Source organism: Stegostoma tigrinum, chromosome 2 (genome assembly GCF_030684315.1).
Source record: "Stegostoma tigrinum isolate sSteTig4 chromosome 2, sSteTig4.hap1, whole genome shotgun sequence".
Taxonomy (NCBI): domain Eukaryota; kingdom Metazoa; phylum Chordata; class Chondrichthyes; order Orectolobiformes; family Stegostomatidae; genus Stegostoma; species Stegostoma tigrinum.
This window is the reverse complement of record NC_081355.1, coordinates 83,839,398-83,858,555: the sequence shown is the minus strand read 5'-3', so window position 1 is coordinate 83,858,555 and position 19,158 is coordinate 83,839,398. Positions and strand designations below refer to the sequence as shown.

The following is a 19,158-nucleotide window of genomic DNA, read 5'->3' as shown; positions in this document are numbered from 1 at the left end:
TAGCAATAACCTGCTGAGTGACTCTCAGTTTAGTTTCCACCAGGGTCACTCAGTTCCTGACCTGACCACAGTCTTAGTTCTAATATATAAACAAAAAAAGAAACCGAATTCCAGAGGTGTGGTGAGAGAGTGACTGTCCATGACATCAAAGCCACAACTGATCAAATGTGGCATCATGAAGTCCTAGTAATGGGAATCAAAAGGATAACTCGCTGATGGTTGGAGTCATATCTGGCACAAAGGAAGATGGTTGTAGTTGAAAGCCAGTTATTCTAGCTTAGGAATTTCTGCAGAATTTCCTCAGGTCCGTATTCTAGCCCCATACATCTTCAGTTGTGATGTCAAAGACCTTCCCACCAGTAAAATTGGGGTGTTCACTAATATTGCATAATGTTCAGCACCATTCAGGACCCCACAGATACAACAGCAGTCCATTACCATAGGCAGCAAGGCCTGGAAAACATCCAGATTTGAGATGACAATTGGCAAGTAATGTTATGCAAGTGCCAGGTAATAATGGGTAGAAAGAATCTTGACATTCAATGGCATTACCAGCACTGATTTCCTCCATTCTTCACTTCTTGTATCATACCAGTGACCAGAAACTAAACCAGACTAGCCAATATAATTACCATGGCTAGAAAAGCATGGCAAAGGCTAGGAATCCTGCAGCACATACTGAATGTCTGACTCCCCAAAGACTGCTTGCCACTTACTAGGCCACATTAGAAATGTGATAGAATACTATTGGCTTGTCTGGATGAGCGTAGCTCTAATAACACTCAAGAATCTAGGATAAAATATCATGATTGTTTGTACCACCTACGACATATACTCCAGAAATTCACCATTGCTCCTTAGGCAACACCACCTAAACCTACAACCAAGACCATCAAGAAGAACAAATTAGGAATTGCATTTTTATTATCATATGTACTCAAGTACAGAGATACAGGAGTACAGTAAAAATCTACAAAGTCACCACTTGTGGTGCCATCTTAGGTACATGGTACCTAGGTACAAAATCTCAGAAACAAGTACAAAAGTAAAGAAATAAGTTAAAGGGAGATACATGGGAGCACCACCACTTGTAAGTACCCCTCTAAGCCACTCACCATTCTGACTTAGAAATATATGTCTGGTTCTCAGTGTCACGGAGCCAAAATTGTGAAACTTCCTGCCTAATGATATTGTAGCTACCTAAATCAAATAGACTGAAGCAGTTCAAGATGGCAGTTCAACACCATCTTCTCAAGACCATTGAGACATGTGCAATAAATGTTGGCATATCAGTGACACACACATCCCAAGAACTTTTGTTTTATAAAGTCAAGTATGCATCTAAACAATGGTACAAATAAAATCTCTCCTGTAAAGGAGACCAACTACATTAGACTTATTAAATAAATGAAGCAGCCTGAGCGCTTTCCAGCTGATATATGATGAGCATTGTTAAAGATCCCATTAGTAATCTCACAGGTTTGTAAATATTTAACAAAACAAAAATCTGTTCTTGCCTTCTGCTTCTATTAAAATATAACCTTCAGGGCTTTTAATGATTTTTAAAAATGGTATGTTTTAAATAAACAACTGCTTCACTTCGAAATATGGCCTGAACTAGATTTTTTAAACTGTTAAGCTCGAAAATGATCATGTTTACTTGATGCAGATAGTAATCCGATAAAAACTGAAAGAACTGCAGGTGCTATAAATCAGAAAGAAAAACAGAAATTGCTGGAAAAGCTGAGCAGGTCTGGCAACATCTATGGACAGAAACCAGAGTTAACATTTCAGGTCCAGTGACCCTTCCTCAGATCTGACGGTAGCTAGGAAAATGTCAGTTTGTATGCAGAAGATAGGGTGGGAGGAGGGGAGGTACGGAGTAAACAATAGGTGGGGATAGACCCCAAAGCGAGAGAGAAGAACAGCTAGACAGATAAAGGAGCGGATAACGATCCGGCTAGGAGGGTGAATAGCTATTAACGGGGACTGTTACTGGCTAACAATGAGTTATGTGTAATAGGAAACTATGTGATAACAAGGCCTGGTGAGTGAGAGTTGAGGTAAGGATAAGGGAGAGCTCAAGCCCTAAAGTTGTTAAACTTGATGTAGAGTCCAAAAGGCTGCAGGGTCCCCAAGTGGAAAAATGAGGTGCTATTATTCTAGCTTGCATTGAGCTTTGCTGGAGCACTGCAGTGAGCTTGAAACAGAGATGTCAGCCAATGAACAGGGGGGGTATATTGAAGTGGCAGGCAAATGGAAGCTCAGTCTTTTTTGCTGACATTTTGTTTCTATTTTTGTAGTAACCCGATTAGATAGTTTAGAAATAGACATATCATTCCTTAACAATTCTTAGCACTGTAGCATCAAATATAACAATACAAACATGTACTGCCTGTAAAGCCTGGCAGCAACTTTTGGTGAGCACAGAGTTCAGATAAACATGCAACCTATCACAGACAACAATACAAAGACCCAAAGTTGCATGTCACTTTACAAAAGAACTGTAGATCATACCAAGGTCAGCAAGTAAACAGGAACAATGTAATCCACATTTCTGTTACAATAAACAGCTTATTTTGTATACAACAGTGTCTTTGGACATTTTCAAACATGTCCACATACTGCACAAGAAACTCTAGGTTGCTGTCAATTTCACGGGCATTGGCTTCTGCTGTGTAGCCTCAGTTGAGCTGCTAAGGTACTGCTACAGCAGCAACCTCAAAAATGGGGCTAATTGCATTTTTGAAAATACCTTCATTAGCTGCTAGCCATCGCCAGATGGATAGGCATTGCCATTGATTATGTTTGTATCATGACATTTGGCAATGGCAATGGCAATGGCCTTTCTTGCGCAAATTTTATATTGTGCTATATTGTCAAAATTATTTCATCAGGCTGTAATTAAAACTTATTCAAAAGCTTGGAAGAACCATGAAATTTAGAAACTGTAGCAATGACAAAAACCAAAATATCACCAACCGAAACACTCAAAATTCAATAAACAAAGCAATGAATGAAGTCTGGAGGCAAGTTTTCATAATTGTGAAATAAAAACTGAAAGAACTGTGGATGCTGTAAATCAGAAACAAAAACAGAAGTTGCTGGAAGAGCTCAGCAGGTCTGGCAGTATCTGTGAAGAAAAGAATCAGAATTAACGTTTCAGGCCATGAATTGTTACTGGATTAGTTCTTGTTGCTGGACAAAATTTTCTTCTTAAAACAGTAGGGTTAACATTTTGAGATAGCAAAGAGTGGAGCTGGATGAACACAGCAGGCCAAGCAGCATCTTAGGAGCACAAAGCTGACATTTCGGGCCTAGGCCCTTCATCAGAAAAGGGGGATGGGGAGAGGATTCTGAAATAAATAGGGAGAGAGGGACGGTGGACCGAAGATGGATAGAGGAGAAGGTAGGTGGAGAGGAGTGTATGGATGGGGAGGTAGGGAGGGGATAGGTCAGTTCAGGGAGGACGGACAGGTCAAGAGGGTGGGATGAGGTTAGTAGGTAGGAGATGGAGGTGCGGCTTGAGGTGGGAGGAAGGGATGGGTGACGGGAAGAACAGGTTAGGCAGCCGGGGACGAGCTGGGCTGGTTTTGGGATGCAGTGGGGGGAGGGGAGATTTTGAAGCCAGTGAAATCCACATTGACACCATTGGGCTGCAGGGTTCCCAAGCAGAATATGAGTTGCTGTTCCTGCAACCTACGGGTGGCATCATTATGGCACTGCAGGAGGCCCAGGATGGACATGTCGTCTAAGGAATGGGAGGGGGAGTTGAAATGGTTTGCAACTAGGAGGTGCAGTTGTTTATTGCGAACCGAGCGGAGGTGTTCTGTAAAGCAGTCCCCAAGCCTCTGCTTGGTTTCCCCAATGTAGAGGAGGCGACACCAGGTGCAGCGGATGCAGTATACCACAATGGAAGATGTGCAGGTGAACATCTGCTTGATGTGGAATGTCATCTTGGGGCCTGGGATGGGGGTGAGGGAATAGATGTGGGGGCAAGTGTAGCATTTTCTGCTGTTGCAGGGGAAAATGCCGGGTGTGGTGGGGTTGGAGGGGAGTGTGGAGCGGACGACGGAGTCATGGAGAGAGTGGTCTCTCCGGAAGGCAGAGAAGGGTGGGGTTGGAAAAATGTCTTTAGTGGTGGGGTCGGATTGTAGATGGCGGAAGTGTCGGAGGATGATGCATTGTATCCGGAGGTTGGTGGGGTGGTATGTGAGGACTAGGGGGGAGGGAAGTTGCGGTCCTTGAAGAACGAAGACATCTGGGATGTATGGGAGTGGAATGCCTCATCCTGGGAGCAGAGTCAGTGGGCTTGAAATGGACATCGGTTTGCAGGCAGTTGCCTGAGATGGAGACAGAAAGGTCCAGGAAGGTGAGGGGTGTGTTGGAGATGGTCCAGGTGAACATTTCTAACAGGCAAGTGAAACAATCATATATCACAGGGAAAGAAATACAATGGAGAGAAAGAAACATATGGTGGAGAGACTCACCAAGGGCCTACTGGGGAGAGGGGAGGTTATTGAGTACAGGACAACCCCAGCTTGGGATCCTACACTGCAGAGAGAAGGGCAGATGCTGCAACATGTGTTAAGATATGGGTGCAGAACATATTAATTTCTGGAGATACAGGCAGCCAAAAGACACAGGGGTATCTAAATATAGGAATGAGCAGTTACAGATCCTGGGACTCACAGCACCCTCCCAAGGGATGGGTAGTTAAAAAATGCACATGTTCTAAATTAGATTGACAGATGTAGTAACCTCACATCTGAGGGGTGAGAACAGACTGGGGTCCTCCTCATAGTAAATAGCAGGAATGAATATGAAATTCACACAGTGTGAAACAGGTTCAGGGCACACAGAACTTCTTCAAAAGAGGAGAAATAGGGTATTTTCCACTATTCAGCCATACCCTTCCCCGAGGAAATGAGGAATTTGGAACGTTGTGACCAGTTTTGGGCCCTGTATCTAAACAAGAGATGTGCTGGCCTCGAGGAGGTCTAGAGGATGTTTACAAATTTCAAAAATTACCCTGGGTGGAAGGCCTTGTGAAATATGAAGAGTGGTTGAGAACCCTGGATCCCATACTCAACAGGGTTTGGAAGAATGACAGGGGAAACTGTCTGAAACTTACAGGATGCTGAGCAGGCTGGATAGAGTGGGCATGGAGAAGTGTTTCCACTAGTAGGACAGTCTAGGATCCAAGGTCACAGTCTCAGAGTGAAGGGACAGCAATTTGGAACAGAGATGAGCAGGAGTTTCTTCAGGCAGAGTTTGGTTAATCTGTGGAATTTGCTGCAGAGAGGGCTGAATGCCAGGTCCTTGAGTGCACTTGAGACAGAGATATATATGTCCTTGGTTGGTAAGGGAATTAAGGCTCACAGGGAGAATGTGGGAGAATGGGTTAAGAACTATATCAGCCATGATTGAATGGTGGAGCAGACTTAATGGGCCAAATAACCAAATTCTGCTCCGATGTCTTTTGAGGAGGATCACACCAGTAGGCAGTTGCGCAGATTGGTGCCGGGGATCTCCAAATCCATGGGGAGAAGGAAGAATGCAAGGGGTGGAAAAATGGGGATCACACGAAATGGGAGAGTACAGGGTCTGCACAGAGGGGGTACAGGGCCTGGAGATCCCGGGGGATGAGGAGGGGGTACGGGGCCTGGAATGTTGGGTGGGTGCTCGGATTCACCCAGACGCAGGGCCAGGTTGCCCTCATTCCGGGAAGTGGAATAAATGCAGGAAATGGAGAATGGACCATCCAGCGCTTCGCACGGGGGACTCCAGCTTCTCTCTTACCGAAGTCCAGGAATTGTTTCATAGACAGCGGCGATGGCGAGAACTTCGAGAAATGCTCCAGCTGTCTAGGAGCAGCATCCGGATCCGGGGCCGGCGTCGGGGTGGAGGTGAGGGCCGGATTCGGGGTTAGGGTGGGGGCTGAACCCCGGCCCTTCAGGAGCCATCGGAGGATCTTCATCGCGAGCCCGAGCCTGGTGCCAAAAGCCACTCTGACTGACATTGCTCACAGCAAACCACCACTTGGTGCTGGGAATCTGTGTATTTCTATTGGTCAGACCTTGACAGATGGGCGGGACACTTACCTTGCCTGGCTGTTCTGTTGCTGCTTCAGCCAATCACAATTGCCGTAGTTCGTACTGTTTTCACCGTTGGCCGCTCGCCCCGTAAACAGAGTCACGTGATAACAAGAGGGGCTCGAAGCTGCCTTTGAAGTCACCGCATTTTATAAATTAACACCGCTCTCTTTTCGCAAATGCTGCCGGATCCCGCTGGGTTCCTCCAACAATTTCTGCTTTTGTTCAGATTTCCATTATCCGCAGTTCTTTGTTTTACCTTTTTCTTGTTTTCTGTGCAGGAAGAGGCCGTTGGTCCTCAATGCCATTTTATCATGACTGAAACCATGGCAACTGATGACAACTGGTAAGACCAACATCAAGTAAATAAACAATCATCCGATGAACGCTTCTGATAAAATAATTAACCTATCAGCACACTTTTAGAAATAGGTGGCTGATGCTATTGTTAGTAAGTATTCATATGGACTTAACGTACGCATTAAGCTCGTAAACAAAATTGAAGCCTCCTACGATGAAAGGGGCAATAAGCTGAAAGAAGTCCCCTTCTCCCCATTTGACGGGGAAGGCAATGGCCTAGTGGTATTATCACTGGACTGTTAATCCAGAGACTGTCCCACCCCAAGCCGCACCTCCATTTCCTACCTACCCATCCCTTCCTCCCACCCCAAGCCTCACCTCCATTTCCTACCTACCCATCCCTTCCTCCCACCCCAAGCTGCATCTCCATTTCCTACTTACTAACCTCATCCCACCTCCTTGACCTGTCCGTCTTCCCTGGACTGACCTATCCCCTCCCTACCTCCCCACCTATACTCTCCTCTCCACCTATCTTCTTTTCTCTCCATCTTCGGTCCGCTTCCCCCTCTCTCCCTATTTATTCCAGAACCCTCACCCATCCCCCTCTCTGATGAAGGGTCTAGGCCCGAAACATCAGCTTTTGTGCTCCTGAGATGCTGCTTGGCCTGCTGTGTTCATCCAACTTCACACTTTATTATCTTAGATTCTCCAGCATCTGCAGTTCCCATTATCTCTAATGTTCAAGGGACTTGGGTTTGAATCCTGCCACCGCAGATGGTGGAATTGGAATTCAATAAATCTCTGGAATTAAGATTCTAATGATGACTGTGAATCAATTGCCAGGAAAAACCCAAGAAGTTCACAAATGTCCTTCAGACAAGGAAGTGAAGGTGCAAGTGTTGGACAAGCATGGACAAGATCAGAAATCACATGACATGAGGTTATCGTCCAACAGGTTTATTTGAAAACACAAGCTTTCAGAGCCTCAGTCCTCCTTCAGGTGTGAGTGAGAGTGGTAGTGTCAGACACAGAATTTACAAGTAAAAGATCAAAGTTTTGCATCACTGATGAGGATGTTTTCAACAAACCTAAGATGCTGTTAAATATTTAATCAGTTAGAATGTTTCCATTGAATAATATGTATGTGTAAGTCCCCAAATTCCTACAAGTCACAGTCCAGAGAGAATGAAAAGTTTTATCAGCGTAAAGAAGAGGTGACATTTTATGTCAGACAATGCATGTTAGGTGTGAGGCCTTGTTTAGAATCTGTTTATGTTTTAGTTTGGAGTCAGACTGATTTTATTTCTAAAGTAGGAATTTATAAAGCACCACATTGACTGGGAGTCCATAAATTGTGTGTGTTTTGAAGCAAATAAAGTGGATCTGCAAATACAGATTCATTCCATAGATTTGTGTGTGTATGTTTGAGAGTGGGGGAGAGAGAAAGTGAGTTAGGGAAGGAAACTGCCATCCTTACCTGGTCTGGCCTACATGTGACCCGCAGCAATGTTGTTGACTCTTAACTGCCCTCTGGTCAATTGGGGATGGGCAATAAATGCTGCGTAGCCAGTTACTCCATCATCCCATGAAAGAATAAAGATGAATAGAGAGGTCTAGGGTAATTAGATTTTATGTAATCCAAAATCAGCACTGGGGACTTCCATTCCAACTGCTTGATGCTGTGCTGTCACTGCTGTTGCACTTCCCTGTCAGTGGGACAGGACTTACCAATGAATGTGGTAGAGGAATCTGCAACACTGACTGAAATGTTAGGCTGCTGCATGACTCGTCTCTATGACAGTTCTCTCAATTTTGACACAGTCCACAGATGCTAGTGAGGAGGATTTTTGCAGTGTAATTTTGGTCTTGACAGATGAACCATCTGGTTCATTTCTTCAGCCTTGTATCAGTTCAGTATAATTGGTCATTATTTCTGCCAGTAAATTTCTATTCCAAATTTAATTGAAACTGAGATTAGAAACCAAAACTCCTGATTAAAAGCATATAAAAAGGCACAGAGTGTTGAGTTCAGTAAATGAGAGCCCTGTGGTGCAGTACAAGCAGACTGAAGAAGGCAAAAGCTAGACCCAGAATCATAAACAAAGATATAAATGCCACAGCTATTTCTTTATTTGAAGGTCTGCATGATCTAAACATTGTTAACAGAGTTGATTAATTTCTGCATACACGTTCCATTTTTGGAATAGACTGTGCCTGTAGAACTCATTTTGGTTGTGTGCTTCTGACAGCTGCAGATCAGGCTAAAATTAAGAAGTGGAGTAAAAATTCTTTTTGAGGAAGACAGGGTTTTGAAAGACTTTGTGACTGAATTTGATTAGTTGGACTGCGAGGAAACTCAGAATGTACATTTTGTAAATTATCATCACAATTTGACTGTTGATTCATGTTTAACTTACATTGATTTTGGCTTTGTATAGGAAAAATTCTTCTGTTTCAAAATGTGGAATCGTATAGCTTCATTCTTTCAGTAAATAGCTGGGATAAAAATTTCTATTTTTAAAAAAAATGACCATAACGTACTAGAATATCACAAAAAGAAGCAACATATCTACAGAAGACAGATTGGTCATGAAGCTTTTGTGATTAGTTGAACTTGTTGGGTGTTCAGTGTAGACCAGCTGTTAATTTTGATGTGTTGTAGCTGAGTATTATGATGAAACACCTTAAAGAGAAGAGGTTGTAGATATGCTTACCGAGCTGGGGGAATTTGGTTGCAAATGTTTCGTCACCCTGCTAGGTGGCATCATCAGTGTGCTTCTGGTGAAGCATTGGTGTTCTGCCCTGCTTGTTATTTATATGCTTCAGTTTGTTGTGTGTTTGGTACCACTTCCTGTTCTGTTTCTCAGTGGTTTATACACAGGGTCTAATTCAATATGTTTGTTGATGGAGTTCTGGTTAGAATACCAGGCCTCCAGGAATTCCCTGGCATGTCTCTGTTTGGCTTGTGCAATTTATGGATGTGTTGTCCCAGTCGAATTTATGTCCTTCTTTGTCTGTGTGGCGAGACAAGTGAGAATTGGTCATGTTTCTCGATGGCTAGTTGGTGTTCAAGTATCAGTGTTGTCAGTTTTCTTCCGGTTTGGCTGATGTAGTGTTTCTCACAGTCCTTGCATGGCATCTTGTATATTACACCGGTTTTGCTGATTTTGGGTATGGGATGCTTTACGTCCATTAGTAGCTGTCATAGGGTGGTTGTTGGTTCGTGGGCTACCCTTATACCTAGGGGTCTAAGTGGTCTTGTGGTAATCCCTGAAATGTCCTTGATGTATTGTAGAGTGATTAGTGAGTCTGGTCGTGTTGTGTCTTCCTGTTGTGGTCTGTCTCTGAGGTAAAGGTTGATTGTGCTTTTCAGATATCCATTCCTTTTGAACACTCTTGTGTAGGTGCTCCTGTTCTGCTTTGCTTACTTCCAGGTTGCAGGAAGAGGAGCACCTGTACAGAGTCTTCAAAAGGAATGGATACCCGAAAAGCAGAATCGGCTGTTACCTCCGAGACAGATCAAAACAGGAAGACACAACACGACCAGACTCACTATTCACCCTACAATACATCAAGGACATTTCAGAGATGACCACAAGACTTCTCAGATCCCTAGGTATCAGGGTTGCCCACAAACCAACAACCACCCTACGACTGCTACTGACGAACATAAAGGATCCCATACCCAAAACTGGTGTAATATACGAAATACCATGCAAGGACTGTGAGAAACACTATATAGGCCAAACTGGAAGAAAACTGACAACACTGATACACAAACACCAACTAGCCACCAAGAGGCATGACCAATTCTCACTTGTCTGGCTAAACATGGACAAAGAGGGGCACGAATTTGACTTGGACAACACATCCATTATCGCAAAGCCAAACAGAGACCGGAAATTCTTGGAGCTTGGTATTCTAATCAGAACTCCGTCAACAACCACATTGAATTAGACCCTGTGTACAAACCACTGAGAAACAGAACCAGAAGTGATACCAAACACTCCAATAAACTGAGGCCTATAAATGACAAGCAGGACAAAACACGAACGCTTCACCGGAGATGCACTGACGGTGTTACCTAGCAGGGTAACTAAATGTTTGCAACCAAACCCACCAGCTCGTCGAGCATGTCTGTGACCTTACCAACAACCCGAGCCACAAATCTTCTTGAAAATTTTATACCTTAAAAGAGAAGTTTAAGATGAAATTAGACATAAAGAGAAAACAAATCTAGAAAAATGCAAACTTAGGTTCCCACTGTTCGGTGCCGCAAAGAACAAGACCTGACCATTTTTAGCTATGCCCCATATTCCTACTGGGTATTTGGTGCACCTAATTTCATAGACTAAGAATGGGAAACAATGCCCTTTAATTTGGGAAGCTACGAAATTAAGAAATGGCAGATTAAAGTACTGGTGACTGAAATACTTGTAGAGACAGTGGATTTTGGTTTTATTTGCCAAGATTAAAGTGAGACTTAAACATTTAATCAAGATCCTGACAAATAGCATGTCCAGTTAATGGTTGTAACAAGAGAATGTGCGGTGATTGAGGAACTCCAATATCAATCAATAACAGTGGCTTAGTGGTATGAATACTGACCAAATTAGTAAAGACACAGAGAACATAGCTGATGGCCTGCAACAGGTGGCGGATGAATCAACAAAAGGGAAGGGCCTATTTTGCATCATCCTCGTTGATCTCTGGTAGAACTATAATGTAACATTTTCTTCATTTCTCTGTTCTGTAACAAAGGATTGCACCTACCTTCTCTGTACCTAAGATGGTGCTGTAAGTGGTGACTTATAAACGTTTCACTTTACTCATTTGAGTATATGTGACAATAAAGCTAATTCAGTTTAATCATCTACACATTGCAGGTTCATTTGTCATGACTGTATGATAGGAGTTCCATGACATGGTCCTTCTGGAGATAATATTCCATGTTCATTTTGAGAATACTGTCCATTATGCTGAATGACATTAGCACTATGCTAAACTGAATAGATTCCTAGAAACTGAAAGCTGGGCATCCATGAGTCACTATTATCAGGAGCAGAATTACATCAACCGCAGTCTGCAGTTTCATGGTCTGCATTCCCCTCTCTCCAGTATTCCTATCAAGCCAGAGGATTAACTCTCATTTGACGAAGAGTGCAAAGAGCCTATGACATGCAGCATCTGAAAATGAAGGTTGAAACTGGTCTACTTGCACACCTAACAATAGAAGCAGCATGCAATAAACAGAGCTAATTTGGTTAAATCCAGTTGTGAATAGTGGTGGACAATTAAACATGTTGCCTGAAGAGGAGGCTTCACAGACATTCTCTCTTCATTGATGGGGGAGTCCAACACGCATTATAAAATGTAAGGCTGCAGCGTTTGCTACTAACATCAGCAAGAAGTGCTAGTGGATGATCCATCTTGGCCTCTTCATGTGGCTTCCACTGTCACAAGTGCTCGTGTTTAAATAATCCAATTCATTCCACATGATATCATGAAATGGCTGAAGGCATTGGGGGAATGTTGTCAGGCCTATGGGCCCAATAAAATTCCAGCAGCAGTACCGAAGACTTGGTTCCACAACCGGCTACTTCCTTGCCAAACAATCTTAGACAACTACCACACTGGCATCGACTTGACAATGTGAAAATTATCTACTCATTTCAGTCCACAAAAAGCAGGACAAATTTAACCCAGCAAATTGCCATTGTTGTCTATGCTGAATCAACAATATTGAATGTTGTTGAATGAATGAATTATTATATTGTCACATATATTTAGGAAGATACCGTGAGGCTCGAGCCTCTCTGTTACCATTGGGTAAAAATACCAAATAATTTAAAACTTTTACAATGATACGGAGGAGTGTGCCCTCTGGTGGTGAGGAAACTATCACTGGTTGCAGGAAGATAATTCAACCCTTTCACAACCTTTTTTGATATCAAGAGGAATGTGTGCTGTTTTAAGTGAGTTGAGTTTCATCAGTGTGGATCCAGACTTATAAGTTTTACCACATGTACTTGCCAATAAAGAGCTGTGACCCCAAACCTCTGAATTGTTGTTGGATCACTGGTTTTCAAACAACATGCATACACCCACCTGACTGGCTCTTAACATGTGTGCACATACATGGATTTTTTTTGGAGATCATGGGAACTGCAGATGCTGGAGAATCCAAGATAATAAAGTGTAAAGCTGGATGAACACAGCAGGCCAAGCAGCATCTCAGGAGCACAAAAGCTGACGTTTTGGGCCAAGACCCTTCATCAGAGGGCTTTCAGAAAATTGACTGTGAAAATGATGCAACCTCACATAGCCAGATGGTAATAAGTCTTGTGGAAAATAATGTTGCTTCATGTTTTACATTGTGTCATATACCGAACATAATGTGATCCTGTCCATGGCATTACCTCTCCTTTGTGCAGCTGTAAAGTAAGTTAATGTATTCACATAAATACACATGCATTTTAAATCCTAACGCCTGTTGATAGTGAAGCTGAGTTCCTGTGATTCAACCTTACAATTAGCTGTGACAAGAACATGTTGAGAAATGCCTAAGCATTTTCCATAGAATTTATGTGTGCAAAATAAAATAGACATGGTCCAAACAAGGACAAAAGAGCTGAACTTGAAGTGGAGTGGGTACCACTGTTCTTGACATCAAGGTAGTATTTGATCAAGTATAGCATCAAGAGCCTGATACCAACTAGAGTCAATCGATAATTGGGAGAAAACACTCCAGTGTTTGGAATTCTGTCCTTCAATGTCATCAAAACAAAAGAGCTGGTCATTGACTTCAGGAAGCAGAGAGGAGAACATGCCCCTGTCTGTATCGTTGGTACTGACGTGGAGGTGTCAAGAGCTTCAAGTTCTTAGGAGTAAATATCACCAACAATCTGTACTGGTCCATCCATGTCGCGACTACAATCAAGAAAGCACCAACTTCCTTCTACTTCCTCAGATGGCTAAGAAAATTTGGCATGTCCACAATGATTCTTATCATTTTTTTATAGATACATGATCGAGACTATCTGAACTGAATGCATCACAGTTTCATATGGCAACTGCTCTACTCAAGAAGTTACAGGGAGTTGTGAATATAGCTCTGTCCATCACAGAAGACAGCCTTCCTTCCATTGAGTTCTGGGAAGGGTCACCGGACCTGAAAAATTAACTCTGTTATTTTCCTTTACAGATGCTGTCAGACCTGCTGAACATTTTCCAGCAACTTTGTTTTTCTTCCTTCCATTGACTCCATCTTTACTTCTCACTGCCTTGGGAAAGCAGTCAACATAATCAAAGCCCCTCCCACCCCGGTTGTACTCTCTTCCATTCTTTTCCATCAGGCAGAACATTAACAATTTTGAAAACACATGCCAAGAGATTCAAAAACAGCCCCTCTCCATAGTTGTCTGATTTATGAATGGACTTCTCATATATTAGAGTTGATCTTTCTCTGCACTTTTTCTGTAGCTATACTGCTATATTCTGCATTCTGTTCTATCATACTGATGTACTATGTAAGGTATGACTTGTCTAGTAAGCACCCAAAACAATTCTTCTGACTGTATCTTGGTAAAGGTGACAATAATAAATCAAATCAAATCACACCTAGCACAGAGGAAGATAGTTATAGTTGTTGGAAGTCAATTATCTCAATCTCATGACATCACTGCAGGAGTTCCTCTGGATAGCACCCTAGGCATGAACATCTTCAGTGATGACCGTCCTTCCATTATAGGATCAAAAGTGCAGATGTTCACTGATGATTATACAATGTTTAGCACTATTTAAGCAAGTGAGCAAAAACTTCGCAGATGGAATATAATGTGAGAAACTATGAGTTTATGCACTTTAGCAGGAAGAAAAGCGAAGCTGAATATCACTTTATTGGAGAAAGACTACAGAGAACTACAACACAGAGAGATTTAGGAGTTAAGCATAAATCATGAAAAGCTAGTAGACAAGTTCTTCAGGCAGCATGGAAGGCAATGGAAGGTTGCCTTTAATTCTAAGGAAAAGGAATGTAATTGAAGGAGAGGCGATGGCCTAGTGGTATTATTGCTGGGCTGTTAATCCAGAGACCCAGATAACATTCTAGGGACCCGGGTTTGAATGCTGCCATGGCAAATGGTGGAATTCAATAAAAATATGGAATTAAGAATCTAATGATGACTGTGAATCTTTTGTCGATTGTTGTGAAAACCCATCTGGTTCACTAATGTCCTTTACCGACGGAAATGGTCATCTTTACCTGGTCTGGCCTGCATGTAATTCCAGACCCACAGCAATGTGGTTGACTCTGAGCTGCCTCTGGACACTTAGGGATGGGCAACAAATGCTGCCTAGCCTGTGAAACCGTCATCCCATTAACGAATAAAAAGAAATTTGGAAAGTCTTGTTAAAAATATACAAGGTACAAGTCGGATCACACCTGGAATACTGTGAACAACTGTGACCTTTTGTGAGGGAGAAGATATACTGGCATTGGTGTTTATCTGTAGTTTATCTTGCAGATAGTACACACTGATGCTACCGACTGTCAGTGGTGGAAGGAGTGTGTGTTTGTGGATGTAGTGCCAGTCAAGCAGGCTGCATTGACCTAGAAACTATTAAGCTCCTTGATTGGACCCATCCAAGCAAGTAGGGAGAACTCCACCATATTCTGGACTTGTGCTTTGTAGATGATGGATAGCTTTTGGGCGTCAGGAGGTGAGTTACTCACCTCTACATTCCAAGCTTCTGACCTACTTTTGTAGCCACTGTGATTATGTGGCAAGTCCGGTTGAGTTTCTGGTTACTGATAATCCCAAGGATGTTGATCGTGGGGATTCAGTGGTTGTGAAACCATTGAATGTCAAGAGACAGTGGTTAGATTTTTTCTTATTGAAGATGGTCATTGCCTGGCACTTATGTGGCACGAATGTTACTTGTCACCCCAAGCCTGGATATTGCTTCATGGACTGCTTCAGTATATGTGGAGTCACAAATAATGCTGAACATTGTGCAGTCATCAGTGAACATCCCCACTTCTGACCTTATGATGAAGCATCTGAAGATGATTGGGCTTAGGACACCAACTGAGGAACTCTGGAGAGATGTTTGGAGCTGAAATGACTGATGTCCAGCAATCATAATCACCTTCGTATCTGTTAGGTATGACTCTAAATAGTGGAGAGTTTGCCCTTGATACCCATTGATTCCAGTTTTGCTTGGACTTCTTGAAGCCAAGTGCAGTCAAATGTGACCTTGATGTCAAGAGCTGTCACTCTCATCTCACCTCTGAAATTCAACTCTTTTGTCCATGTTTGAACTAATGCAGTAGTGAGGTCAGGAGCTAAGTGCACTTGGTGGAACCCAAATGGTAAATTCACCAAAGATCCTTAGACAGGACCTTCAAAACCTATGGCCACTCCATAGAAGGATAAAGACAGCAAATACATAAAACACTATCACCTGAAAGTTCCCCTCCAAGCCACTCAGTATCCTGACCTGAAGATATATGTGGCTGAGTTAAAATCCTGAAACTGCCTCCCTAAAAGCATTCTGAGTCAATCTACCACATGTAGACTGCAATGGCTCCAGAAGGCAGTTCATCTCAACCTTGTTAAGGACAACTAGGGATGGACAATAAATGCTGGCCAGGCAGTGATGCCCATATCCCACAAGTTAATAAAAAACATGGAGGTAGTCGAAAGAAAGTTCATCAGTCTAATCCCAATTTGAAGGGATTGTTTTATGAGTAGAAGTTGAGTAGGTAAGGACTACAAATGTTGGAGTTTAGAAGAACAAGAGGCTGCCTTATTGAAACATAAGATTCTTGAGGGTACTTGACAGCATAGATCCAGAAAGGTTGTTTCCCTTGTGGGAGAGTTGAGGACCACAGGGTATAATTTCAGAGTGAGGGTTCACCCCTTTAATACAGACATAAGGAGGACTTTGTTCTCACAGGTGCTAGTGAATTGCCTTAATCATAGGGCTGTTGAGGCTGTGTCTTTAATTGTATTCATGGCTGCAGTAATCATATTTTTAATCAATAATGGAATCAAGGCTATGGGGAAAAGGCAGGAAAGCGGAACTGAGGATTATCAGATCAAATGACCAATTGAGCAGTCTAGATGAGCTGAATGGCTCACTTCTGCTCATGTGTCCTAGAGTCATACGGTCTTATTTGAGACTCATCAGACAAAGTAGTCACATATGGTCCATATGTAGCAAGACATGGTCCAACATCCAGTCTTGAGCTTTTAAATGGCATGTCAGATTTACAACTTTCAGGCAATGACATTCTCCCAAAATAACCAGAGTGGACCTGCACACGATAGTTTAAGAATGTAGAATAGATCCTGCTGTTTTCTTATTTTAAAGGTAGATGTGAAATGTTTGTTCCAGATGTGATTCAACCAGTCAAACCACTTAAGCAAAACACAATTTATTTAAATACTATAGTTAAAATATAAACAAGCGAAAGAGGAATTTAGAATAACTTACTTATGGAAAACTTAACCAAATAATAGATGCAGTACCTGCACAAATTAACTGTTCCAATATAGTAACGTTCCCTAAACACACCCCTTGACAAAAAGGTAAATTCAGGCACAGATTCTTATGTGCAGATTCCCAATCCAGGAGGGAACAACATAAAGAGAGATTTCAGAGAAAATCACAGTTAGGAATCATTTACTGAAGCTTGCAAACCTTCTGAGACCTGAACAGTTTCTCACTGCTACAGTGAAAAAAAAACTAGAAAGCATGATGTGGGAAAATTGGCCACTCCCCTCCCATTTTTACAACTGCTTTAAAAAAAACCCAAAGGCCTCTTAACCTGTTGACATAGGCCGGCTCTGGTACCTCTGCCTCTACAAACCTCTCTTCCAAAAAAGCCAGGTCAAAATAATCTTTTTAAAGTGACAGCATTGTCATACCTCTAGACATTCAATAGCATAAATATCACTGAATTACCATCCTGTGGGAGACAATTAATCACAAACTGAACTACACTGTCCAGAGCCGAAACGTCAGCTTTCCTGTTATTCTGATGCTGCTTGGCATGCTGTGTTCCTCCAGCTCCAAACTGTGTTGTCCCTAAGAATCTTGTATGTTTGCTATTAAGAGGATCTGCTTATACCGAATCCAGTAATTACACTACCTCACCTAATGTACACTGTATAATGTAAATCAAAGTGTTAACCAACATCACAAGATGAGCTCCACTCAGCAGGCGGAGATAACAAGAAAGTTATTAGTGTCCTGTGTGGTAGAAATGGGCTTTAGTTCATGGGACAGTGGTACCAATACTTGTTTTGAATTAGGTATGAGGGATAAGGCTATTTAATAAGATAAAATCCCATGGTGTTGGGGATAGTATATTAGCAGTGACAAAGGATTTGCTAAATAATAGAATAGAGATTTGGGACAACAGATACCATTTCAGGATGGCAACCTGTGAAATCTCCTTTCATTCTTCTAACCTTCAGTGAGTATAAGCCCAACCTGCTCAAACTTTCCTCAATAGAAAATCTCTTCATAACTGGAATTAACTCAGTGAACATACTTTTAAAGTGCTTTGAATGCTTGTATATCTGACCTTACATAAGGGAACCAAAACTGTTCACAGCATTCCAGGTGTGGTCTGACTTACTGAATAATGAAAGTGAATTGCTCATAAAGCTTTATCGTTAAGAAACTTAGTTCTTTTAATGAAGTTTGAAATGAACTTTGCTATTAACTTTCATTTCAGAAGTTTTTTTAATTTCTGATAAGTGAAGTTTAAAAACTTATAAATGGTTTAAAATTGTCTCTAGCTATGCTAAAAAAAATTCATGCATTTAAAAATCATTAAAATTCTTTAAAATGAAGAAATATTCTATTTTGATTTTCTCCTATGGGATATGGGAAAGACTGCTAGCTTCCACTATTTACTCTATAGTTGCATAGTTTTAGCAAGACCTCACAATGTTTATATTTCATTCCCCTTGAAATAAAGCATAAAGGTCCAGTTGCCTTTTTTATTTCTGGCCAAATGTGTATGTTAGCTTTTTGAGATTCACACACAGGGACCTCCAAATATGTCTATGCTGCAGCTTTCAGCATTTCCCCATTTAATAATCAGCTCTCTATTCTTCCTGCCAAATGTACAACCTCATGTTTTCTTGCATCTTATTCCATGTAATAAGTATTTGTCTACTGAACCTATCTATATCCTTGTGTAGGCTATTTTGTATCATTGTCACTACTTGGCTTTTCACCTACCTTGGTATCATCTGAAAACCTGATAACTGTACATTCATTTCTCTCATCCGAGTCATGAATATATTGTAAATAATTGTGGCCTTAGCACTCATCTCTGTGAAACTCCACTAGTTACAGGTTGCCACCTTTAAAATACCCTCTTATCCCAACTCTGTCTTCTATTTGTTAGCCTCCATGCTAATATACTAACACTATGTGTTTTTATCTTATTAAGTACACTGACGTAAGTTATCTTATTAAACATCATTCTATGTTGCACAGGCACTGGGGATGACTGACGAACAGAGGGTCAAATATAGGAGCACAGATCAAGGTGGCCGGCCATGGGTGGAAGTATGCCTTGGCAAGAAAGATTCACTGAGCAGAACTGTTGGGAAAACAAGGTGCAGGCATCTTCTCTGGTGCTCAAGTAATGCTTTCAGCATGTAGGCATTGAATGCCTGACTGGGTGCTCTTTAACCATATTATCAAGACCTTTGACTCTAAAGTAACAGCAAGGACA

The 19,158-nt window shown here is 41.9% G+C and overlaps 2 protein-coding genes across 2 annotated transcripts in view; one reads left to right on the top strand and one right to left on the bottom strand.

Annotated features, from left to right (window-relative positions):
* The window catches only part of pdk4 (pyruvate dehydrogenase kinase, isozyme 4), a 58,950-nt gene extending 52,946 nt beyond the window's left edge, over positions 1-6,004 (bottom strand). The window contains exon 1 of the mRNA XM_048554175.2: positions 5,803-6,004. Within this exon, the coding sequence (XP_048410132.1) occupies positions 5,803-5,980 (178 nt within the window). The 5' untranslated portion in view covers positions 5,981-6,004. The remainder of the gene's footprint in view (positions 1-5,802) is intronic.
* Positions 6,005-6,160: 156 nt separating this feature from the next.
* On the top strand, positions 6,161-14,508 carry LOC132211003 (uncharacterized). Its single transcript, XM_059655113.1, has 2 exons — positions 6,161-6,441; positions 9,830-14,508. The coding sequence occupies exons 1-2, from the start codon at positions 6,275-6,277 to the stop codon at positions 10,350-10,352; spliced, it is 690 nt and encodes a 229-aa protein (XP_059511096.1). The 5' UTR covers positions 6,161-6,274; the 3' UTR covers positions 10,353-14,508.
* Positions 14,509-19,158: the final 4,650 nt, after the last annotated feature.

Coding starts and splice junctions, on each gene's coding strand:
- LOC132211003 (XM_059655113.1), top strand. CDS start 6,275: ATGCTGCCGGATCCCGCTGGGTTCCTCCAACAATTTCTGCTTTTGTTC. Junction 6,442..9,829: donor ATGGCAACTGATGACAACTG/GTAAGACCAACA, acceptor GCTTACTTCCAG/GTTGCAGGAAGAGGAGCACC.